This window comes from Antechinus flavipes, chromosome X (assembly GCF_016432865.1).
Source record: "Antechinus flavipes isolate AdamAnt ecotype Samford, QLD, Australia chromosome X, AdamAnt_v2, whole genome shotgun sequence".
NCBI lineage: Eukaryota > Metazoa > Chordata > Mammalia > Dasyuromorphia > Dasyuridae > Antechinus > Antechinus flavipes.
The window spans coordinates 2,021,077-2,048,371 of record NC_067404.1 but is presented as its reverse complement, the minus strand read 5'-3'; the positions used below and the strand labels follow the sequence as shown (position 1 = coordinate 2,048,371).

General features: G+C 36.3%; 1 protein-coding gene across 1 annotated transcript in view; it reads left to right on the top strand.

Moving 5' to 3' along the window:
* The window catches only part of LOC127542885 (E3 ubiquitin-protein ligase RNF166-like), a 39,123-nt gene extending 13,166 nt beyond the window's left edge, over positions 1 to 25,957 (top strand). Inside the window, exons 2-3 of the mRNA XM_051968778.1 lie at positions 22,287 to 22,372; positions 23,725 to 25,957. Of these exons, the coding sequence (XP_051824738.1) occupies positions 22,309 to 22,372; positions 23,725 to 24,575 (915 nt within the window). The 5' untranslated portion in view covers positions 22,287 to 22,308 and the 3' untranslated portion in view covers positions 24,576 to 25,957. The remainder of the gene's footprint in view (positions 1 to 22,286; positions 22,373 to 23,724) is intronic.
* Positions 25,958 to 27,295: the final 1,338 nt, after the last annotated feature.

The following is a 27,295-nucleotide window of genomic DNA, read 5'->3' as shown; positions in this document are numbered from 1 at the left end:
CGTTGGTTCTCTTACCTATATCCCTAATTTCCCCTGTCCTCATTTGTTATTTCTGTATTTGTTCCTTTTTCTTTTCTATGATTATCTGATTATATAGTTCTTCTGTCCTTTTTTCCCCTCTCAGTCAAGCAGATTTACCCTTCCTCTCTACTACTTCAGCTAGTCTTGTTTATCATTTTAAAATTTTTCATGTTTTGTGCCCCTTTCCAGAGAGGGTTCTTCTCTATTATCTACTTTCTCTTTATAATATAATTTAGTTCATGATCCCCATAATTATCTAATGTCTGTCTATCTGCCTCTTTCTCTCTCTCTTCTCCTTCTCTTCTCTCCCCTCTCTGTTTTTTGTGTTTCTCATGCTGTCAGAACTTTGTGTTTTTTTCCTTTGGTTTTTTTTTTTAAGCTTTTTATTTTTCAAAACATATGCATGGACAATTCTTCAACATTAACCCTTGAAAAACCTTGTGTTCCAATTTTCCCTCTCTTTCCCCATGCCCTCCTCTAGATGGCAAATAGTCCAATATATGTTAAACATGGTAGAAATATATGTTAAATCTAATATATGAATACATATTTATACAATTATTGTGCTGCACAAGAAAAATCAAACCAGTAAAAAAAAAAAAGTATTATTTTGCAATCAAGCAATTACAAAAAGTGAAAATGCTGTGTTGTGAACCACACTCAGTTCCCACAGTCCTCTCTCTGGGTATAGATGACTCTCTTAATCACTGAACAATTGGAATTGGCCTAAATCACCTCATTGTTGAAAAGGGCCACATCCATCAGAATTGATTTTCATATAGTATTGTTTTTGAAGTGTATAATGATCTCCTGGTTCTGCTCATTTCACTTAGCATGAGGCCTTTCTGAAATCATCTGCTGTCAGAACTTTAAAGATGTCTATTCTGACCTCTGAGGAATTTCGGTCTCCACCTTGTAGAGACTCATTCCTAGATTCTCCTTTAGCACTATCCCTCAGAACAATGTCAATTTCTGCTTCATGGCATCCATGATTATTCATCTCATCATATAGTTATACCTTTTCCCTATTTACTTTCTTTTTCCCATTTGCCTCAAAATCTTGGATTCATGCCATCCCACTGCTAGTTGACCCTAAAAGCTCCAACTCCCTTCTTCCAAAGTAGGACATGTGTCCTTTGCAAGTACCAGTTCCCCCAGACCACACCCAATGCAAGGGTTCTATTTTCCTTCGCAGAATATCTCTTTACCCATAGGAACATTTATTCATTGAACTCCCTCCCACCAGCAAAGCAAGGTCTCTTTCCTTCCCCACCTTTTCAGTCCTTTTCCCCTTTCTCACCCATTCCTCTTCAAACTCTTCTTGAGACCACAGATGTCACTTACCCTCACAGCTGGAATTCAATTTGACCTAGATATACCATATTCAACTCTATTCCCTAATAATTCCCCCTTCATACACCTTCCCATTTTGCAATATAGTCTCATAAAAAACTTTGATTCAATTATTGTTGTGTAAGAAACGACCAGCAGGATGATCTCAGAGAGTCCTGGAGAGACTTACATGAACTGATGCTGAGTGAAATGAGCAGAACCAGGAGATCATTATATGCTTCAACAACAATATTATATGAGGATCAATTCTGATAGACGTGGCTCTCTTCAAACAATGAGATGATTCAAACCAGTTCCAGTTGTTCAGTGATGAAGAGAGCCATCTACACCCAGAGAGAGGACTGTGGGAACTGAGTGTGGAATACAAAATAGCATTTTCACTCTTTTTGTTGTTTGCTTGCATTTTATTTTGTTTCTCTCTCTGTTTTTTTATTTTTTGTTTTTTTTTATTTTACTGGTTTTATTTGATTTTTCTTGTACAGCATGATAATTGTATAAATATCTGTGCATATATTGGATTTAACATATATTTCTACCATGTTTAAAAAAACTCCAACAACTTTGATTCACCTGTAGGTAGTGTTGCCCCAGTCTATCCATGATGTCCCAAACCCACCTTTTCACTGCTCCCTCCACCAAATTTTGATCTTCACCTATGTCTCCTTGTGTACATTTAAAAAGAAGCCTTACTTCTTAAAGCCTTTCTTCTTACAGCAGAGACCACTCTATTGTCCCTCTGTTGTTTTTTGCTGCCTTTATATTCACCCCTCCTGTATTTCTCTTGTCTGAAGTATGAGAAGTAAATAATCACTTCAGGTCTGATTTTCAGTCTAAGAATGCTTCAACACCTCTTTATCATTGACCATCCATCTTTTGCATTTATGCTGAGTGAAATTGGACATCCATCTTTTGCATTTATGGCTAAGCTCAGATTTGCAGGGTAGGTCTGCATCCTTTGCTTTTTGCAACACATTATGCCATTGCCTCATGCAAGTTCTGATAAGTGCATAATAACCTTGTGTTCAAATTTCCTTTCCTCTGTTTTTGAAGGTATTTCACCTTATCACTTGCAGAACTTGGATTTTTTTCGTTGGTGTTGTTTTGTTTTTCTGAAGTCAATTTAATTTTTTTTTTTTTTAGCTGAGGCAGTTGGGGTTAAGTGACTTGCCTAGGGTCACACAGCTAGGAAGTATTAAGTGTCTGAGGCAGGATTTAAACTCAGGTCCTCCTGACTCCATCCACTGAGCCATATAGCTGCGCCTGAAGTCAAAATTTTTTTTTGCTGAGGCAGTTGGGGTTAAGTGACTTGCCCAGAGTCATACAGCCAGGAAGTAGTAAGTGTCTGAGACCAGATTTGAACTCAGATCCTCTTGACTTTAGAGCTGGTGCTCTTTCCATTGTGCCATCTAGCTGCCCCCCTGAAGTCAATTTTTAAAGTTAATGACTACATGTTTTAGAATTTGCAGCCTTGTTTTTGTTTTGTTTTGTTTTGTTTTGTTTTTCCTTTTCCTGGAGGTGATACATGAATTCTTTCAATTAGTATTTACTTTTTTGTGTCCAGAAATTCTGGGCAATTCTCTTATATTACTTCTTACGTTATGGTTTTCATGTTTTTTGTCTTCTCCTAGTCTTTTTGGAGACTTGTGATTCATATATTATCTCTACACATTCTATCTTGGAAATCAGTATATTTTGCTTGCATAGTGAGAATGTTTTTAGTTATTGCTTTTGCCTCTGCTCTTGTTCTACCTCATCTTTCCCCTTTGTGCTCAGGCATTGTTCTGGGCTCTGGGAATAGAAATATAATAAACGAAATAAAATGACCCCTGTTCACAAAATCTAATACATACTATTTGTGTACCTGAGGAAGTTTGATAGCAGGGCCTGGGATGCAAGTGGGAGTGGCTCAGTGCAGCCCATCTCTGCAGGTTTCCACAAGGCAGAGCCCATGGACTCTTCCTGCACCAGAAGACTCCCATATATTCTCAGGCCTAGTGTGTTGTTCCCACCGGCTGGTTGGGGGTGAAGTCAATTGATGAACTGCTAATTTCTTAAGAAACTAAGTGCTTTGATGGAGTCCTGGCATAGTAATCTGTGAAACTTGTCCAAAAAACTGACATTTGATGTAGGCGGACTAGCTGTTTAGAAAGGACAATTTTAGAGACACATGAAGTGCTCACTTTGTCATCCCTAAATCTCTCTACCACTAACATGTAAATTCCACTTTTTCACTATAATGTAGTTGGAAAGGCCTCTGGTTTGGGATTTGGAGCCAGCAAGCCTGGCTCTTTGTTTAGTTCCTTTCTTGGATCTCCTTTCTTTGTCTTAGCTAAATAAGCATCAAACATTTGTTGCAGTGTGAGAAGAGGCAGAGTCCCTACATATTTGGGAATCCCTAATCTAGGACTGACCTCAGGCAGAATGTAGTATACTTTTAATACTTTTCAGCCCTACTCCCTTTTTTCTAAAATAACTGGTTTGTGTCTGAGACTTATTGAAGGGAGATGGTATGCAACAAAATGTACGAAGCAGGAGGGAATCGCAATATGGACTACAGTAAAGAATTCACAGACTAATTCCTGAATCCTTAGTGGGAATATGGAGGCTGGTTTGGGGGGAGTTCTGAGTGAGGGCATTAAGAAACATTGGTGACTCTAATAGTATGTTGTTTACAAGAAACACATTTAAAAATGAGAGCTACACACAGAGTTAAAGGGCTGGAACAAAATTTATTATATACTTGAGCTGATGTAAAAAAAACAAAAACCCAAAACAGTTGTAACAATCATGATCTCAGACAAAGTTAAAGCTAAAATAGATTTAATTAAGAGAGATAAACAGAAAAACTCTATTATAATAAAAGGTACCATAGAACGTGAAGCAATATCAATATTAAACTTTTCCCAAATAATGTAGCATCTAATTTTTTGATACTGGTCATTTTAAGGAAAACTCCATTAAATCCTACATTCTCTAGTGTTTTTAATAGGAATACGTGTTAGATTTGATCAAATGCCTTTTCTGCATCTATTGAGGTAATCATATGATTTCTGTTTGTTTGGTTATAGGTAGTCAATTATGCTAAGTTTTCCTAATAGTGAACCAGCCCTGCATTCCTGGTATAAATCCTATGTGGTCATCATGGGGATGACTTGCTGTAATCTCTTTGCTAATATTTTATTTAAGAGTTTTGCATCAATATTCATTAGGGAAATTGGTCTGTAATTTTCTTTCTCTGTTCTGACCCTTTAGGTATCAGCATCATATCTGTGTCATAAAAGGAATTTGGTAGGACTCCTTCATTCCCTATTTTTCTAAATAGTTTGCATAGTATTGGAATTAATTGTTCTTTAAATGTTTGGTAGAATTCGCATGTAAATCCATCTGGCCCTGGAGATTTTTTCTTAGGGAGTCGATCAATAGCTTGTTCACTTTCTTTTTCTAAAATGGGATTAATTAACTAAATTATTTCTTCCTCTGTTAATCTAGGTGATCTATATTTTTGTAGGTATTCTTCTTTTTCGCTAGGATTATCAGATTTATTGTCATACAGTTGGGCAAAATAACTCCTAATTATTACTCTAATTTCCTCTTCATTGGTGGAGTTCACCCTTTTCATTTTTGATACTAACAGTTGATTTTCTTATTTTTTCTAATAAAATTAACTAAAGAATTATCTATTTTGTTGTTTTTTCCATAAAACCAATGTAATGCCAGAGAAACTGAGGCAAGACAGATATTGGTTTTTAATCATTTTAGTTGTCAAATGGGACTCATGTCCAAAAATCATTTGACCCTAAGCAATTGAGGCAGAGACCTTTTATATGTTTGTTTTGTTTGTTTGTTTGTTTGTTTTAGCTACTCAGGATATATGGCCTGAGTAAGGCAGATAATGGGGGTGAGGACACTGGGTGGGCAGACAAGCCATACTTCCAGGAAAGGATCATAAGTTAGTCCTGACAGGATGGGGTCACTATAAGAAGGTAAAGGGCAGGAGATAGTGAGGCAAGGGGCAATACTCAAAAGGAGGGGGAATTATCCCAACAAGCATTTGACATCTGGAGTTTTATGACTCAATGGTATTTCAAGGCCTTCAGTTTTAATGGCAAGGAACAAAGGAGTGAGGCTATAATAATTTTATTCAGGGTGTAATAATTCAGGGAAACTGAGGCATAATACCAACTCTTAGTTTTGTTTATTAGTTCAATAGTTTTCTTACTTTCAATTTTATTAATCTCCCTTTTTATTTTCAGAATTTCAAATTTCGTATTTAATTGTGAGTGGTTTTTAATTTTTTTAAATAGCTTTTTTAGTCATGTGCCCAATTCATTGATCTTCTCTTTCTCTATTTTATGCAAGTAAGCATCTAGAGATATAAAAGTTCCCCTAAGAACTCTTTTGGCTGTATCCCATAAATTTTGGTATGCTGTCTCATTATTGTCATTCTCTTGAATAAAATTATTGATTGTGTCTTTGATTTGTTGTTTTACCCATTCATTCTTTAGGATTAGATTATTTAGCTGATGAAGGTGGCCCAGCTGTGCCAGACCTTAAAACTATATTATAAAGCAGCAGTCATCAAAATCATTTGATACTGGCTAAGAAATAGAATAGTCAATCAGTGGAATAGGTTAGGATCACAGGACAAAATAGGCAATAACTATAGCAATCTAGTGCTTGACAAACCCAAAGACCCCAACTTTTGGGATAAGAACTCATTTCTTGACAAAAACTGCTGGGAAAATTGGAAACTAGTATGGAAGAAATTAGGGCTTGACCCACACCTAACACCACATACCAAGATAAGATCTAAATGGGTTCATGATTTAGGCATAAAGAATGATATTATAAGCAAATTAGAAGAACATAGGATAGTTTACCTCTCAGATCTGTGGAGAAGGAGGGAATTTGTGTCCAAAGAAGAACTGGAACTCATAATCGGACACCTGATAGATAATTTTGATTATATTAAGTTTAAAAGTTTTAGTACAAACAAAACAAGAATAGAAGGGAAGCAGTAAAATACATTGAACTGTCCTGATGAAGGCCTCAAATTTATAAGAATTCAAGCCATTTTCCAATTGATAGTTAAAGGATATGAACAGACAATTTTCAGATGAAGAAATTAAAAATATTTCTAATCATATGAGAAGGTGTTCCAAATCACTATTGATCAGAGAAATGGAAATTAAGACAACTCTGAGATACCACTGCACCCCTGTCAGATTGGCTAAGATGACAGGAAAAAATAATGATGAATGTTGGAGGGGATGCGGGAAAACTGGGACACTGATGCATTGTTGATGGAGTTGTGAACGAATCCAGCCATTCTGGGGAGCAATCTGGAATTATGCCCAAAAAGTTATCAAACTGTGCATACCCTTTGATCCAGCAGTGCTACTACTGGGCTTATACCCCAAAGAGATCCTAAAGAAGGGAAAGGGGCCTGTATGTGCCAAAATGTTTATGGCAGCCCTGTTTATAGTGGCTAGAAACTGGAAAATGAATGGATGCCCATCAATTGGAGAATGGCTGGGTAAATTGTGGTATATGAATGTTATGGAATATTATTGTTCTGTAAGAAATGACCAGCAGGATGAATACAGAGAGGCTTGGAGAGACTTACATGAATCGATGCTGAATGAAATGAACAGGACCAGGGGATCATTGTATACGACAGCATCAATATTATATGATGATCAATTCTGATGAACGTGGGCTCTTTCCAACAATGAGATGATTGATGCCAGTTCCAGTGATCTTGTGATGAAGAGAGCCATCTACACCCAGAGAGAGGACTGTGGGAACCGAATGTGGATCACAACATAACATTCTCACTCTTTTTGTTATTGTTCACTTGCATTTTGTTTTCTTATTCATTTACTTTCTTTTTTTGATCTGGTTTTCCTTGTACAGCAAGAGAATTGTATAAATATGTTTATACATATTAGATTTAATATATATTTTAACCTGTTTAACATATATTGAATTGCTTGCTGTCTAGGGGAGGGGTTGGGAGGAAGGAGGATAAAATCTGAGACACAAAGCTATGCAAGGGTCAATGTTGTCAAATTACCCGTGCATGTGTTTTGAAAATAAAAAAGCATTATATAAAAAAGGATAAGATTATTTAGTTTGCAATTAATTTTTGGTCTATTTTTCCCTGGCCCTTTATTGCATGTAATTTTTATTGCATTGTTATCCGAAAAAGATGCATTTAGTATTTCTGCCTTTCTGCATTTGATTTTGAGGTTTTTATGCCCTAATACAGGGTCAATTTTTGTGTAGGTTCCATGTATCACCGAGAAAAAGATATATTCCTTTCTGTATCCATTCAGTTTTCTTCAAAGGTCTATCATATCTAACTTTTCTAAAATTTGGTTTATCTCCTTAACTTCTTTCTTATTTATTTTGTGGTTCGACTTATTTAGTTCTGAGAGATCAAGGTTGAGATCCCCCACTAGTATAGTTTTGCTGTCTAATTCTTCTTGCAGCTCACTTAACTTCTCTAGGAATTTGGATAGCATCTAATTTTTTAAAGGAAAAGTTAAATGAATTACAGGTAGAAATAGATAGTAGTATTATAGTAAAGGGGACTTTACTCTTCCCTTCTCAAAAGTAGATGAATCTAACCAAAAAATAAATAAGGAAGAAATCAAAGAGGTGAATAGAGTTTTAGATAGGCCAGATGTCATAGATATCTGGAGAGAATTGCATGGGAATAGAAAAGAATACACCTTTTTCCTCAGCAGCACATAGTAACTTTACAAAGATCAATCATATATTATGAAATAAAAATTTTATAGTTAAGTAAGCAGAAAAGCAGAAATAGTAAATGCATCCTTTTCAGATCACAGTGCAATAAAATTTTAATAAGGAACTATGGAAACACAGGATAAAAACTAATTGGAGACTGAATGAGTCTAATTTTAAATAATGAGTGAATTAAAGGACAAATTGTACAAATAGTAAGTTCATAATAATGCTATGGGATATAGCAAAATCCTTAACCAGAGGAAAATTTATTTTTGTATCCAAATTTTTATTTATAAATATTTATATTAATAAATTAGAGAATGAGCAGACCAGTGGACTGGATATGCAATTAAAAAAAAAAAAAAAACTAGAAAAAGAACAAATTAAAAACTCCAGTTAAATACTAAATTGGAATTCCTGAAAACCAAAGGCAAAATTAATAAAATTGAAAGTAAGAAAGGTATTGAATTAATAAACAAAACTAGGAGTTAGTTTTGTGGAAAAAACAGTAAAGTAGGTAAATAATTAGTTAATGTGATTTTAAAAAGAGAAGAAAACTAAATATTAAGATAATAAATATTAAAAACGCAAAGAGTGAATATACCACTAATAAAGATGAAATCAAAGCAATATAAAATAATTTTGCCCAATTATATGCTAATAAATTGAACTGTTTAAATGGGAAAATATTTACACAAATGTAAATTGCCTAGATTTGGCAGAAGACACAGTAGAATGTCTAAATAAACCTATTTTGGAAAGAAAAAATCAAATGCCATAAATGAGCTTTCTGAGAAAAAAAAAAAAAAACATCAGGACCACACAGATTTACATTCTACTAAACATTTAAAGACCAACTAATTCCAATGTTAAGTAAATTATTTGGAATAATAGACAAAAAATAGGTCCTATCAAACTACTTTTATGAAATAAATATGGTATTGATATCCAAACCAGGAAGAGCCAAAACAAACAAACAAACAAAAAATAGACCCTTTTTCATTAATGAATGTGGATACAAAAATCCTAAATAAAATAACTAGGAGACTACAGCAAATATAACAAAGATTATACATTGTAATCAGGTGGGAGTTATACCAGGAATACAGAGATAGTTTAGCTTAAGGAAAAGTATTAAGATAATTGATTGTATCCAAAATAAAAGTAACAAAAATCATGATTATTTCATTAGATGCAGAAAAGCCACAACACTCATTCCTACTAAAAATACTTACAGTATAAGGTATAAAAGTTTTTTTTTTCTCCTTAAATTGATAAGAAGTATTTACCTGAAACCATCAGCAAGCATTATTTGTAATGGGGATAAACTAACAGCCTTCTTAGTTAGATCTGGAGTGAACCAAGGATGCCTTTTGTCACCTGAATTATTCTGTTGTATTGGAAATACTAGCAAAAACAATAAGAGAAGAAAAAGAAATAGAAGGTGTCGGAATAGGTAGTGAGGTTGTAAAACTGTTTTTGCAGATGACATAATGATATACTTGGAAAATCATAAAGACAACTAAAAAGTTAGTTGAAACAGTAATTTTAACAAAGTAGCAGGATATAAAAGCAAACCCACATAAATCATCAACATTTCTATATATCACCAAAAAACCCTGCAAGATGAAATAGTAAGAGATACCCCATTTAAAATAACTGTAGATAGTAGGAAATACTTGGGAGTACAGTTGCCAAAGGAAACCCAGGAATTTTATGAATAAAATCATAAAAAATACTTTATATACAAATAAAATCAAATTTAAATAATTGAATGAATATTAATAGTTCATGGGTAGGCAGGGCCAATATAATAAAAATGACAATTTTACCTAATCTATTTATTCAGTGCCATCCCAATTAAATTACCACAAAGTTATTTTACTGAGTTAGAAAAAAATAATAACAAAAGTCATTTGGAAGAATAAGGTCAAGAATGTTAAAGAAACTAATGAAAAAAGAATGTAAAGGAAAGATATTAAACTATGTTATAAAGCAGTAATTATCAAAACTATCTGATACTAGCTAAGAAATACAGTATACAGCAGCAAATAGCTATAGTAACCTTATGTTTGACTCATGTTAAAACTTAAGTTTTGGGGATAAGAATTCATTATTTGATTTAAAAAATTGTTGGGAAAGCTGGCAAGCAGCCTGGCATTTAGGCATAGACCAATATTTTATAGCATTTACTAAAATAAGGTCAGAATGGATATATGACCTAAATATGTAGGAAGACATCACAAGAAAATTAGAACATGGAAGATATTATGTATCAAACTTATGGATAGGTGAATAATTTATGAATAAACAAGAGATAGAGAGCATTGTGAGCTACAAAGTGGATAATTTCAATTACATTAAATTTAAAATTTAAAAAAAATGGAAGGGGGAAATTTATGAACAGTTTTTCAGATAAAAGTCTGTATCTCAAGTATGCAAAAAACTTTGTCAGATCTATGACAAATATGACTCAATCCCCCCCAATTGATAAATTGTCAAAAGATGTGAATAAGCACTTTTTCCAGTGAAGATGCCAAAGCAATTTATAGACATATGAAAAGAAAATGCTCTAAATCTGTATTCATTAGAGAAGTGAAAATTAAAACAATGTTGAGATGCAAATTTACACCTTTCAGAGTGGCTGAAATGATACAAGGGGAAAGTAACAAATGTTGGAAGGAATGTGGGAAAACTGGGAGACAATCTAGAATTGTACCCAAAGAGTTATATACCTTTGACCCAGCAATACTGCTATTAGTTCTCTTTTTCTCAAGATGTTCAGGGAAAAAGGAAAAGAAACCTGTATGTTCTAAAATATTTAGAGCACCTCTCCATGATGACAAAGAATTGGAAAATGCAGGGATGCCCATCAATTGGGGAATGGCTAAACGAGTTGTGATACATGATAGTGATGGAATTCTGTTTTGCTCTAAGTAATGATAAGCCCAGTGATTTTAGGAAAAAAACATGGAAAGACTTGATGAAATATTGAAACAAGCGAAACAAGAAAATATTATATACAGTAACAGCTATATTGTTTTAAGAACAGCTCCGAGTAACTAAGTCATTTTGAGTATTATAAATACTCAAATCAGCTACAATGGACCTATAAAGGAATATGCTATTGCTTTCAGAAAAAAAAAAAACAAACCCTGATAAATAGAAGTATATATAGTATGATTTTACGTATATGTGAATATATGTGTATAATAGAGCCATCTCTAAGGTGGGATGGGAAGGGAGGGAAAAATATACAAAATGTATTGTAGAGAATAAAAGAAAATTTAGGAGGAAATATTAGAACACAAAGTAGCTTTGAAAATAGTGTGTAGTACTTATACAATTACAAAAAAGGAAATATGAAATATAAATTCATGGTTTTATAGTGAATTCTCATTTTATGTTGTGCTGTGTATAGGGAAATGTTCTCTTTTTTTGGTCTTTATGTATTTCAAAATGAGTTTAAAAAAAAAAAAAAACAACTAACTACCATGTTCCTCTCCTTTCAGATCATGTAGTTTTTACCTTACCTGGATTATCTCTTTTGTCTTGAAAGGAGGGGTGGGGGATTGGGAGGAATGCTGACAGTCTTTGAAGGAGACCAGTATGACCCAGTATGAAGGTCCCAGTATGACCTTTATGTAGGGACCCTGCCCTTCAGACTTAGGACTCCCTGCTGAAGAAGAATTAAGTTTCCATGAACATGGTATCAGCTAGTCTCAGTCATCAGTAACCATAGTGACTGGTTTATTTCCAAGGAAACCTTCACTCCTGTTGGCCTTCTTGCTGGCTCCATTGAAAGTTAATTATAGATAGATTCTATGTATACACACATGTCTTAGTTTTTAAAGAAAAATCATTTAATCTTACTGCTTTTCTCAGAGTGAAATTTATTACTCCATTAAAATGTAAAACTTATAGATTTTTGTCACTTCACAAACTCGTCAGTTGTTACTGTTATAAATTTTAAAGCACAATGTATCCAACTGATACTTCACAGTTTTTTGAAACTATGATGACAACAATTTCTATCAAAAGAGGAGTTAATTTTCCAGTGATCTAATTGTATCATCTTCTGGGTATGAATTTCACAAATAATAGCATTTCTTATACATCATTTCCCCCAAATCATAGTACAAGAAAAAATTACAAAATTAGCAATAACATGTTGTATTATAGAATTTTAAGACATAAGGTAAAATTTTTTATTAGTCAGGTAACATCATCACTTTACATAGCAAATTGCTACATCCATCTATCAGTTGGGTATTTTATACTAAGCATATTTAAAAACAGTATAAAGTAACTTTTATTTCTTATTTATGTAGTCTCTGATGCCAAATGTTATATATTTTTCATTTAGGTCTGATCCACTTACAGAAGTTCAATCATCACAATTATTTATTAAGTGAGACCACACTATAATTCAGTTTTAGGACAAACTCAATGAGCATAAAGTTGAATTTTCAGTCACTCACAAGATCATTCAAAACCCTAATTTCAATTTGTACCACAAATTATGTAAGACACTGTTTTCAGTTAGCTTCATTCCAGAAGTTTACAGGACACATTCTTACTTATCCTCTTCTATTTTAAAATATTTTAGCATTTGCAAAAATCTTCTAACCATAATTTGGAAATTTACAGCCAGGATGCTACATTTTGGTAACAAATTTAGTCTCTGTTTTTGTTGTCGTTGGGTAGTTTCAGTCATGGCTGAATCTTTGTGACCCCATTTGGATTTTCTTGGCAAAGATATTGAATGAGTTTGCCATTTCCTTTTCCAGCTCATTTTACAGATGTAGTGAGGCAAACAGACTTGCCTAGAATCACTTAGCTAGCAAGTGTTTGAGACCATATTTAAACTCAGACCTTCCTAACTTGAAGCCTGGCCCTCTATCCACTGAGCCACTCAGCTGCCCTCTTATTATTTTACGATATTATAAATCTCTACAAACTTGGAAAAAAGTTTTTTCTTTTTTATTTCTCCGAATTTATCTTTGAAACCCCAACCTAGCCAGGACCGAAAGATCAGAAAACGATCTTGCAGGGCTTTTTTTTTTTTTCCTTTTTCTAAAACCTTATCTCACTGAAAATCTCAAGTAGGAATAAGTTCCTGCTTATCAGAACAGAGAGGTTAGCATCAGGTTGTAGAAAACTGGTAAAACTGTTTCAAGTATGAAACTTTATTAATTTTCCCTAGCTGCAATTTTTTTTTTAACAGAACAAATCTTTATGACTGACTGTGTTTTTTTCCTTAGAAATCTTCCAAGATAACAGAAACTACACACACTACCAAACAGGACATAAGCAAAAAGTTCATCTGAAAAGCTCATAGGGAGGGCAGAGAAAGAGTTGGAATATAAGTCCATGAATGCCTCAACTCTAGTCTGAAATTTTAAGTACTACATATATGAGCTTCCCTCATTAATTTGGGGTTGTCCTAAGTGAGAGAGAGTTCATGAATTCTATATAGTTTGATATAACCTAATCTGTCTTACATTGGCCAGTTTCTGTTGGCTATTAGGTTGGATAAATGGGATTATTTGCTATTAACTACATGTGTTCTTAACATTTTGTTAAGTCTTTGACTATATAATTTGGGGCATTCCTTCACCATCAAGAGAGAGATCAGGGGAATGGTCTGAACCTAATAATTATTCCCCCTAGGCTAACTGTATCTGGGGAGGCTGATCGGTATAATTCTAGCCCAATACTCCCACTCTGAGGAGGACAGATTGGCCAGTCTATGGTCCTAATCTCTTGTTTACCTCTTGGAAAGAATCAAAGTCACCCCTGGGGAAGGGTGGGTAGCAGAAACTCTCAAGATTCATGCTTTCCTGCTTGCTCCATCTGGACAGAACCACAGGATACACTAGCAACTAATATGCATCCTCTACATGAGGATTGGGAAAGGATCATTGGATTTGACAAGAGGTGACAAAGGTGACTTTAGAAAGAATAGATTTAGTTGAATAGTGAGGTTGAAAGTGAGATTGCAGTGGATTTAGAATCAAGTATGAGGAGAAGCAGCAGAAGCATAAATTTTTTCTTCAAGGAGTATAACTGGGAAAAGGTGAAGTTGTAACGACCGTGCTAGCACCCAGGACATCCCAGAATCAGCCAGAGTCAGGATAAGCAAAAGTCCTCAGTCTTTTTTCTTGGTCTTAGACGCAGGATTGAACAGTATGGAAGCAGAATTTCTGCAACTGCCTTCTCCCTCATCTACACCGAGAGTGTGTCCCTGGCTAGCTTTACTCCATCCCCTAGTCCCTCCTAAGATCCTCTATACACCAATCATTGAGCCAGTATGGATAGTGGAAAGGACCATTTTCCAAGCATATGCCCATAGAGTATTGTCCAATCAGTAGTTAGCCTCAAGCACTCAGCAGTCCTGACCTCAGTGCATTGACTCAATAGTTTCAGCCCTCTACATGAAGTGTTATGGATTGTTAGGGAGAAGGGATGGGAACATTAAATGAAGGCATTTTAAGGATGAGGGAAACATGGGCATGTTGTAGATAGCAGTAGAGAAGGAGACATTGAAGATTAGAGAATGATGTTGAGAGAAGAGACAGTGTGCCAGAAAAGACAGGATGTAGTAGGCTCAAGGGTGTAAGGATTTGCCTTGGAAAAGACTTTATATAACACAGAAGTGAAGTAGATAGTGAGATAGGAAATTTCCTCGTGATGTGGCATGAGGATGAGGGGGAGAGGGTGAGAAAGAGGACAAGGGGGAGAACTCCTTTTTGGCAAGGTCCTTAAGTGAAGGATGAGATGAGGTCCTTAGCTGGAGTGGGGAGGGAAGGGAGCTGTGGATGAAAGGAAGAATGATGAAAAGATGTGGAATAACTGTGGTGGGGAATGGGAGAGCAAATTGATTAGGGAGATGTAAAATGATTGTTCTGCTATTGAAGGCCCCGTTGAGGTTTTGTGATAAATCTATAGTTGGCCCAGTGATATTGTTTCTTTTATCTTTTTTTCAATTTTTAAAATGATTTTTTCAATTGATAAATGTTGTTTGATATTGATCACTGTGTCAAAGTATTTCTTTTTAATTTTTTATTTATTTTGAACTTAAATACAAAAAGAGGAAAAAACCTATTATTTTCATGTACACAGAACAATACAAAAAGAGGATTCAGTATGAAACCATGATTCTCCATTTTACACAGTTTACTTTTTTGGAAAAACTTTAAGTACTATACATCATTTTCAAACTCTGTTTTTCTATGCTTCGTTTTGAGTTTTCTTCTACTTTTCTATGCACTGTTTTTAGACACAGATGTGTGTGTGTGTGTGTGTGTGTGTGTGTGTGTGTGTAAAATCATACTATACATCCTAATATTTATCCATTCTTTATCTGAAGGTGATAGCATTTTCCTTCTTAAAACCTTTGTAGTTTATTTGAATGTTTATAATTCTCAAAATAACTTAGTCGCTCACAGTTGTTCTACAAACACTGTATACAACACACTCTTGGTTCTGCTCATTTAACTCTTCATTATTTCATTCAAGTGTTTCCATGGTTTTTTTCCTAAAATCAGCCTGCACATCATTTCTTATAGCACAGTAGTATTCCTTCACAATTATATACCACAACTTGTTTAGCCATTTCCTAATTGATGGGTATCCCTTAAATTTCCAGGTCTTTGCTTTCACAAAGAGAGGTGCTATAAGTTCTTTTCATTTTTCTTTGATCTCTTTGGGAAACAGGCCTAATGGGGATATTTCTGGGTCAAAAGGTATATACACAGCTTTATAACTCTTGGGTGTAATTCCAGATTGCTTTCCAAAGTGGTTGGATCAGTTCAAAGTTCTCTCGACAGTGGATGTCCCAGTTTTTCTTCATCACTTCAACATTTTCCCCTTCACAGCTAGTAGTTTTTAAAGAAATAGAGAAAGGCATTTTAAAATCAGCAAAACAGAATAATACATCAAAAAGTCTAAAAAATAGCCAGAATTCAAAAGGCAGGGACTTTTCCCTTCTGCAAATCCATAAGGGAAGATATCTCCTTATATTTGTTCTTTTGGAGTATGCTTTTTCTTGTAATTTTGCAACATTCCCTTTGGGTGGCTCTTTTCTCTTCCATTTACATTGCTTTAGTCATGATGTAGACTATTTCCTGGACTGTATCTTTTCATGCCTTTCCATGCTTTCCTATATTCATCATATTCAACATTTCTTACATTGCAATAATGGTCCCTTATATTCATGTGCCATAATTTATTTAACCAGTCCATGAGGACTCACTTTTTTTCGGTGTCTTTATTACCACAAAACATGCTAGTATAAATGGAAGGAAAGCTAAGAATGAAAGGAAGTTTGACAGACTTGGAACTAACCTGATGGAAGTCCCAGAAGAAATTTGCTCAGGCAAGAAAGAGACTAGGATTACCCAGGGATATTCCTTGATGAGGAAGCTCCAGGTGCTAAGAGAAGAGGAGAGAAGAGACTAAAACTATGATATGTTACTGAAGACCAAAAAGTCATAAATATAGGTGGGAACGGAATCCAAATTGCTAGCCTGAGTCCTTGCTAAAATCTAGTCCCCAGAAGGAATTCACCAGTGGTATAAAATCTGCAGACATGTCAGAGCGATGTTGCTATGTTAGAAGGACAAGAAAGGCCCTAGAGTAGAAGGATGTTCCTGAATGAAACCAATTTTATAAATACTAAGGGTGCATACATACGCCAGGAAAATCTCTGAAGCAAATATTAGTGACTTTGAAAACAGCACATTAGAAGATGTCCCAGGATGAGAAGTTTACAGGGAAACCTGGGTATTGCATACTGAGAAGCTTCTAAACTCTAAGGCACATTTGATGTTGAGACTGCATCTGAAGCATGATCATGACATCCAGAAAGCTGCAAAGAATCAAGAGGAAGAAAGGTGTGTTGACAAGCCTTGACCAAAAATGGGGGTCCTAGAACACTCTTAACAATTGGAGGAAGGGGCAGGTATAGGGGGAGTGAAGTTCCAGGATACAGAGCATGATTCATAGATGTTCATAGTTTGAGAGATTGTAGCTCAAAGGAGAGTTCCAGGGGGATAGTACACTTGAGGTATGATTTTGAAGGAAGAAGAGTCAAAAGCATCCCTGAGAGTGGAAGGAAGGTTAACCCTCTGTGGAGCTCTAAAAATGAAAGTTCTTAGCATATCTCATGATGGAATAAAGGACTGGCTTAGAGGAAAGGTGATCCAGGTTGAAAAGAAATCAGGGAATCATTTATGTTCCAGAATGAATAAGGTGAGGGTAGTTCTAAGTTGAGTCTGCAGCTGAAGCATGAAGTCAAAGTCCAGAAAGTTAGAAACACAGCTGGAAGGAAGGAGACTGGAATTGGGCTGGCTTGTATCTAAAAACAAAATGGCAGACTTGGAAGGAATTTGCTCAAGGAAGAAGAGTCCTCGACTGAAGAGCCATATTTCAGGGAAAGAAGTCTCAGGAGAAGACAGATAACACAGGAGGAAGAGAGCACAAATGCAGGGGGACTTTTCAGGCTAAAACTACAAAAAGCAATATAAAGTATTGACTATGGCACAGATACCTCCTTTAGCAAATAACCTAGAATAATGTATTGGTCTAAATCTGTCAATGCCAGGAAGTGAATATTTCTTTCCTGGGTATGTGTGACTTTATTGGTTTCACTCTTTATAAATGCTATGATAGTCCATAATGTGTTCTACCTCATACGCCCTTATCCGTGATAGAAAAATCCTGATGATTCCATGGAATCAAAGTTTCTCAAACCACCTCCCCCCACTGAAAGTTTTCTTTTACATTTACATGCTGTGTGAGTGAGTGTTTTTGCTCTTCAAAGGTTCCTTGTGCATATCAAATGGCCTATCAATCCTATGAGGGGACAAATCCTTGTTAGAGACAAATGTGAGTGCTCTATGACAACCTGGAGATAGATTTTTATCAGATCCTTGCCAGGATAGAAACCTTGCTTTCCAACTAATGTCAAAGAGAAAAGCATGTCTACAGTGTTAGGGAATCCCTCCCATTCAGGAGGTCTGTGATTGAGCAGATACTGATTTGAGAGAACTTGGTTGCATAGACACCAAAATATCATTTTAAATTCTCAACATAATTTAGTTTTACTTTATAGGAGGAGGCATGAGTAGGGAGTATAGATCACCCTTGGCCTGTGACATTGTACATCCTAATTTACAAAAGAGGTATCCATAGAAATTATATACTAATCATATCCAAAAACTCCTTTCTCCAATGCAAGGGAGTCAGTTCTTTTGGCAGCTATTAAGGCTGTAGCACTGACTTTACAATGAGTTTGTTTTAAATCCTCATTCAGGAATCATAACCTAAAAGGGTTTTGGGAGTTGATTTTTAGGATTTTTTTTTTCCTTTTTAAAGATTAGGACCAAAGGATGTGACTTTAAATCTAGCCTGCTATTTTCTGTGAGTTTGATTTGGGGCACACTCCAATCCCTCCCTTTTGAATTTACTGTTCTCCTCTGAGCAGTTTTCATTAGATTATATCTCGTTACCTTTGATAATGTCAGTGAGGAATATATTTTTTTCTTTAAGATCTCCTCTAAAAAGTTATATTTATGTCCATACTAACCAAAAACTAAACATTGCCTTTAAGTAGTTGAAGAACCTTCATATAGAAGTGGGATTGTATTTTATCTTTTTTAATAGCCTTTTATTTTCAAAATACATACAAAAATAGTTTTCAGCATTCACCCTGGTAAAATCTTGTGTTCCAGATTTTTCTCCCTCCCTTTCCTCACTCCATTCCCTGGAGAGCAAGTAATCCAATATAGGTTAAACATGCACAGTTCTTCTAAACATATTTTCACATCTATCATGCTGCACAAGAAAAATCAGATCAAACAGGGGGAAAAAATGAGAAAGGAAAAAAAAAGCAACAAAAAGGTGAAAATGCTATATTGTGATCCACATTCAGCCCGCATAGTTCTCTTTTTGGATGCAGATGGCTCTCTCCATCACAAGTCTGGTGGAATTGGCCTAAATCACCTCATTGTTGAGAACAACCACTTCCATTAGAATTGCTCATTGGATAATCTTCTTGTTGCCATGTACAATGATCTCCTGGTTCTGTCTATTTCACTTAGCATCAGTTCACATAAGTCTCTCCAGGCTTCTCTAAAATCATCCTGCTGGTCATTTCTTATAGAATAATAATCTTCCATAAGATTCATATATCAAGTAAAACTATAATAGTGGGAGATCTTAACCTTGCACTCTCAGAATTAGATAAATCAAACCACAAAATAAATAAGAAAGAAGTCAAAGAGGTAAATAGAATACTAGAAAAGTTAGATATGATAGATCTCTGGAGAAAATGTAATGGAGACAGAAAGGAATACACTTTCTTTTCAGCAGTTCATGGAACCTATACAAAAATTGACCATATATTAGGACATAAAAACCTCAAACTCAAATGCAGTAAGGCAGAAATAGTAAATGCATCCTTTTCAGACCACGATGCAATGAAAATTACATTCAACAAAAAACCAGGGGGAAGTAGACCAAAAAATAATTGGAAACTAAATAATCTCATACTTAAAGAATGATTGGGTGAAACAGCAAATCATAGACATAATTAATAACTTCACCCAAGAAAACGATAATAATGAGACATCATACCAAAATGTATGGGATGCAGCCAAAGCGGTAATAAGGGGAAATTTCATATCTCTAGAGGCCTATTTGTATAAAATAGAGAAAGAGAAGGTCAATGAATTGGGTTTGCAACTAAAAATGCTAGAAAAGGAACAAATTAAAAACCCCCAGTCAAACACTAAACTTGAAATTCTAAAAATAAAAGGTGAGATCAATAAAATTGAAAGTAAAAAAACTATTGAATTGATTAATAAAACTAAGAGTTGGTTCTATGAAAAAACCAACAAAATAGACAAACCCTTAGTAAATATGATTAAAAAAAGGAAAGAGGAAAATCAAATTGTTAGTCTTAAAAATGAAAAGGGAGAACTCACCACTAACGAAGAGGAAATTAGAGCAATAATTAGGAGTTACTTTGCCCAACTTTATGCCAATAAATTCGACAACTTAAATGAAATAGAAAAATACCTCCAAAAATATAGCTTGCCCAAACTAACAGAGGAAGAAGTAAATAAATATCCTAAAAGATTCATATATCATAACTTATTTAGCCATTCTTCAACTGATGGGCTTCCATTCTGTTTCCATTTTCCTGCCACTACAAAAAGGACTGCCACAAACATTTTTGCACATGTGAATTCTTTTCCTTTTTTTATGATCTCTTTGGGATATAAGCCCAGTAGAAACACTGCTGGGTCAAAGGATGTGCACAGTTTGATAATTTTTTTGAGCATAGTTCAAAACTGCTCTCCAGAATGGCTGGATCCGTTCACAGTTCCACCAAAAATGTATCAGTGTCCCAGTTTTCCCACATCCCCTCCAACTTTCATCATTATCTTTTTCCATCACCTTAGCCAATCTGAGAGGTGTGTAGGGGTACCTCAGATTTGTCTTAATTTGTATTTCTCTGACCAGTTGTAATTTAGAGCACCTTTTCATGTGGCTAAAATTGGTTTCAACTTCTTCATCTGAAAATTGATTAATATTTTTGAAAAACCACAAAGTAGTTGTGCTACTATGTGCCATGTCTCTCTGATGCATGTATATGTGACTGATTTAGATGGTTTATTGAGAGATCACTTGTAGAGCTTTCCGTTGTTTTTGGTTCTGAAATGATAGTTTGTTTTTTTTTTTTTATATCTGGATATTTCATATAAACTGAGCTGTTATGTAAATAATTGAAAACTCAAGAGGTAAAATTACAGTAAGAACTTCCCATCAGAAGGAAATGGAGGGGGGGGCATTCCCAAATCCTCAATGCAGGAAGTCTTAGAGTCCCCTCCCCTACTCTCTCCTACAACCCTATTCCCTTTGCTCTAGGAAGCCAGCCAACTCTCTTGGTGGTCTCTGACTCTTATCCTTTTTTTTTTTTTTTAATTGACAGGGTAATTTTTTACAACATTATCCCTTGCACTCACTTGTGTTCCGATTTTTCCCCTCCCTCCCTCCACCCCCTCCCCCAGATGGCAAGCAGTCCTTTACATGTGGAATAGGTTCCAGTATATCCTAGATACAATATATGTGTGCAGAACGAACAGTTCTCTTGTTGCACAGGGAGAATTGGATTCAGAAGGTATAAATAACCCGGGAAGAGAAACAAAAATGCAAGCAGTTTATATTCATTTCCCAGTGTTCCTTCTCTGGGTGTAACTGCTTCTGTCCATCCTTGATCAATTGAAACTGATCTGACTCTTAGCCTAACCCAATTCCTGACTCCCATTGGTTGAAATAAACCCCACCCTCTGCTTTGACATTACCACATCCCAGCCCTCTGCCAAGGTCAATCTTCCCTGTCTCTGTAGAGGAAGAAGCTTTGAGTTTCAGTGCTCTGAGCCTAGAAAGAAGGACAGGGAAGCTCAAGGTCCTCCTACCCTTCACCCTTCCCCCCACAGAACATAACCCCCATCCTTTATCCCCTTCCCATCAGCTGACTGACCCCAGAGTTTCTGTTTGTAATTTAATATGTGGTGGAAGGTCTTCATTTCTTATCAAACTTCTTCCTAACTGCTTTTTACTTATTACATCTGGTTGGTTTTTTTTTAATCCAAAATATGTTTTTTCCTGTCCTTGCCTAAATGCATTCTTTGGATTTATTAAACACCATGTTACTGTGTTTGTTTGCTTCTGTATTTTTTTTTTAAAATTATTGGGGGTGGGGGGGGGTGTTTGTTTTTTAAGGCAATTGAGTTTAAGTGACTTACCTAAGGTCACACAGCTACTAAGTGTTTAAGTATCCTGAGTCTGGAATTGAACTCTGATACTCCTGATTTCATGGCTGGTGCTCTATCCACTGCATTGATCAACCTGTATTTTTAACAAGTACCACCTATTTTCATAATCACAGGTTTGTAATATAGTTTGAGATCTGATGCTTCTAAACACCAATGTATACCTCTTTCTTCCCTCTTCCATTGTTACTCTTAATATTCTTGACTTCTTTTAAAAAGCTTTTTATTGAAATTTTCTGTTTCTTCCCATGAACCCTTTTCTTTCCCTTTCTAGAGAGTCATCTTGTTATAAAGAATATTTTTTTCTTTTAGGGAAGAAAAAAAAGCACAACTGATGGATGCATTTGGAAAACGTGTTCCATGTGCAACGCCTGGGAACCTCTCACCTCCAGAAAGGGGTAGGTTGAAGGTATCTTCTGCCATCTGCTTTTGAGGCCCACTTGCTCTTTACCATCTTGTTCCACGTACTCTTAAGTTTTGGGTGCCTTGTTCTTTGCATTTAAATTGTTATAATTACCATTTCTACTTTTTTCTTGACTGCTTACTTCCCTTTGCATCAGGAAACACCAATCTTTCCATACTTCTCTGTATCCATTACACCCATCTTTTCTTACAGGGTAACAGTAGTATTCCATTCATATGCCATGTGTTTCTGAAATATGGAGTTTCTGAGTAAAGATGTAATAATAAGAGTTAACAGGTTATCTCTAAGTCAGCTCAACTCATCTCTCAGTAATTAGTGATGGAAGAGTGATTTACAGAGCTTCATTTTACAGAAAATAGGGATAAGAGTTACAGGACTAGGAAAAGATAATAAGAATAGGCAAGTAGGCCAGTTTGCAATATTGAGCTGCTGGGTGTTTGTGGGGCATAAGGGAAAGGGAGTTTCTAGTCTGAAACACCTGTTACATCTGATATTCTATTGGGTGAAAGCCTCTGTCTGTCAGCCTTTCTGGCAAAGTGAGATTGCCTTTGGGATCTCAGAGGATAAAGTGAGGCTGGTGACTGCACTGAAATCCAATTTACCTGCAAGTCATGGCATCACTTTTGAAGTCATGGCCCTCTTTGAGAATGAAGAACAGACATAATTGCATTTGTAACATTTAAAAAAGCAATTGGAAAGCTACCTTTCAAAGGGTTTGTAATTTGAACTTGACTAGGAAAGAGGAACTTGTGGTTTATAGTTGGTAAATTAGCAGTTGCCCCCATTCATCCTCCTGCCAGCAAGGGAAACCCAACTTTAGATTACCCTACTCAATTTGTACTTAATCTCTAGCTCAAGGCAAAAGAGGAACTTATCCATTAAAACTAGAATGAAGAACTTAACCTTCCTCCACCCCTCTTTCTCCAGCTGCCTGCCCTTTAAAAAGTTATAATCCTATGATTATTTTATTCTTATTCTAAATTGTCTGCTACTAAGTGATGGTCTTTTAAATCTCTCCATTCACTTAATGGAGATAACCTAGAGAGGGGCTTGACCTATAATCAAACTAAAAATAAATCAAAGTAATCAGAACTAACTGATTTAAAGGTTATTCCTTTTTTGTTTGCCATTTCCTTTTCCAGCTCATTTATAGATGAGGAACAAAGGCAAGCAACATTAAGTGATTTGCTCAGGATCTTATAGCTTTGTCCTAGGCCAAATTTGAAGTCGGGAAGATGAGTCTGAGTCCAAGACCAATGCTCTAGCTGCTGTGCCAATTAACTTCTAATTTATGTTTTCATGGACCTTTTTTAAATATAATTTTAGGCCAGAGACCTGGACTAGGACCGAGACGGAGCCCGAGTACAAGCCCTGGACTGGGAGCAAGTGGAGCCAGTGTGCCTGGGCCAGCAGGCCCAGCAATGGCAATGTTCCGGAGTCTGGTGTCCTCGACACAGCAGCGGCAGCAACCACCAACAGCCGGGCCCCCTGCCAGTGCCCCACAGCCCCCGGCTGAGCCCAGTGCCAGCAGTGAGAGTGACCTGGAGACCCAATACAGCTGCCCCATCTGCCTGGAGGTCTACCACCGACCCGTGGCCATTGGCAACTGTGGACACGTATTCTGTGGAGAGTGTTTGCAACCGTGTCTTCAGGTGCCATCTCCACTTTGCCCACTCTGCCGAGTGCCTTTCGATTCTAAGAAAGTGGACAGAGCTTCTAGTATGGAAAAGCAGCTGTCATCCTACAAGGCTCCATGCCGGGGCTGCAGCAAGAAAGTGACTCTTGCAAAGATGAGGTCACACATTTCTTCCTGCATGAAGATCCAGGAGCAGATGGCCAGCTGTCCCAAGTTTGTCCCAGTAGTGCCAACGTCTCAACCCATTCCCAGAAATATCCCAAACAGATCCACCTTTGCTTGTCCATACTGTGGAGTCCGTAATCTGGATCAGCAGGAGCTGGTGAAGCACTGCATGGAGAATCACCGTAATGACCCCAACCGTGTGGTCTGCCCCATCTGTTCAGCCATGCCCTGGGGTGACCCCAGCTACAAGAGTGCCAACTTCCTGCAGCACCTCCTCCATCGCCATAAATTCTCCTATGATACCTTTGTGGACTACAACATCGTTGAAGAAGCTGCATTTCAGGCCGCCCTGGAGCTATCTCTCTCTGAGAACTGAAGGCAGCCCTGGCTGGGCCCAAACCCTTATCTGTGGTCAGAAGTCACCTTTTCCATAGAGAAGGGCAAGAGGCTTGCTCACTCATCAGCATTCCCTAATAGTTATGCTTCTGTGTCACCTTTATTTGAATTGTACCTTTTAAAGTAAAGAATTCCCTGCACTCGGAGAGCGGGCCAACCCCAAGAGCCAGTTCTCAGAGCCCTTCTGTGAGTGAGAAAAGATTGATGAACCTTTTACCAGTTCAAAGAGGACTTTTACCTCTCTTTTGGGTAAAGTTGATTTGTTTGGTGTTTGGAGACCCATATGACAATCCCTAGAGGGCAGCTGAGTGGAGGGAGAATGTTTGGCTCTGGAAAATCAGAGCATCTTCCCCTTCCCTCCCCCCCCTTCTTCTAAGTAGTAATTTGGCTTCATGCTTCTGAAAACAGTTTGGAGAGCCCTGACTCCATTATTGTTGATCCAGACATGTTAGACTTGAGGGGAGTGGAGAGGTGAGAGAAGCTGAAAGAGAAATTTAGCTGAAGACCTGAAAGGGAAGAATGTTTTCCTAAAACCCCCTCCTAACATCTGGCATTCAGCAAAGTTTCCACCTTGCTCATTTGGTACCAGCTTTTGTGATACTTAGAAATTCTGGCATTTTTCTCTGTTAACTAGTATGATAACCTTTTCACATTTTATAGTGTGAGAAAAAAGTAGTTCTTCATGTTGCAATATCTGTGTTTGACTAATAACAATGGTATTTTTATGGAACATTTAAAAAATATATTTAAAAAAATCAACCAAGTATAGGATCAGCATAGGGGGAGCGATAGGGAGCCTGAGAAAGTCAGAATGAAAACTGGAGTTAAAAGAGGGGTTTTCTCACTTGTGCTTGTGCGATTTTGAGGTGGCTATGTTCATTGGATTATTTCTATATTTTTAAGGTTTTCATTGTGTCTACCTTTTCCTAATAAAAAGAGACTCTTGCTCCCTTGTGCAAGCAGTGATGCTGCTAGTGTGTCAGAGGTACTAGTTCCCAAATGAATTTTTACATAATAGAAACAGAATTGCTCCCAGGCTTAGGAGAAGATTAGACCAGAAGGGAGGATGGAAAAGAGGTGGCTCCCTACTCTTTTTTACTTCTTCTGGAAAGAGATGACTGGAACTCACTCCTCAGGCAGAGGCTTCTAAACAGCTTCACTGAATGATGGGGCCTGTAACAACCCCAAAACCAGGTGAGGAGAGTGGTTTGGAGCCATGGACCATCTTTTCAGCTAATACCTGAGCTCAGCTTTGGGGTTTGGGAAGAAGTTCATAAGCTTTCTGGTTTGTGTAATGATATAAATTATTGTTGTCTTTAAAAAAAATAAAATAAAATAAGCTTCAGTGCATCTAAAATATAATTTTATTGTGTTGTAATCTAAAAAGGATGCATTTAATGTTTCTGCATTTAGTGGTGAGTTTTTTATGCCCTAATTTGTGGTCGATTTTTGTGATGGTACCATGTACATCTCAGAAAAAGTTATTCTTCATCCTATTTCCATTCATTTCACTCTCTGTCATATCTACCTTTTTCTCAAACTCTATTCATCTCCTTAACTTCTTTTTTCTTTATTTTGTGGTTATATTCATCTAGTTCTGAGAGGCAGTGTATTTTTTTAACTACCAACTCATTTCCAACAGTTGCACAGCAATATTCCAACCCTATTTTATGCAGATGTTTTAAATAGTCTAAAATATATTGGTTAGTATGGTTGGCATATAGTGTAGTTTTTCTGTTTTTCTCCTTTGATTAAATCTGTTTTAGTTTTAACTTTGTCTGAGATCATGATTACTATCCCTGCTTTTTTAATATAAAATGTTCTGATCTTTATTTTGTTGGCATGTAACTTTTATTTCCTATCTCTCCTGACTCCTCTATTTTAGTTCTACCCACTACCTTGCTCTCCTATTACTTAACCTACCCCCCTTACAAGGATCCCTCCCTTATCCTCTCCCTCCACTCTTTCCCCTTGACCTCTTGAACTTATATGAATTTAGAAAATTTTCATAACCTTCCAAGTCTTCCCTTTTATGCCATTCTCATTAATCTACACACCTTATCCCATTCTACTTAATCTAAACACCATTCTATATACTGCCTTATCCTATTCCTTCACCCTCCTTTATAAATTTAGAAGACTTTCAAATGTACATATTGTTCTCTCTTTAACCTGGATCTGATGTGAGTAGGGTTCCCTCTAAAAATCCCTCCCTTATCCTCTCCCCCTCCCTATCCCCTTACCCTCTTATTTCTTTCTGGATTTAGAAGACTTATATCCTTCTAGATACACACACACACACACACACACACACACACACATATATGTAATATTAGAAGACATACCCATATTTTGTGTGTGTGTGTGTGTGTGTGTGTGTGTGTGTGTGTGTATGTGTGTGTTTGTGTATTGTTCCCTCTTTAACCCATTCCCGTTGAGAGTATGGTTCCATAATTTTCAGGCCTACTCTCCCATTTATGTCCTCTGTGTTACTTCTTGTGCCTCATTTGTCTCATTACTTTTTACCTTTTCCTACATAGTTTTGCCTTTTAAAATCACACCATATTCAGCTCTACCCAAATCTTTTTTTCTAACTACCCAATTACTAATGACAGTCTTAGACATATAGTTTGCATTTCCATGTATAAACAAGTTTTTCCATAGTGAATACCTTAGTCTCATATTTCTCTTGGAACTTGT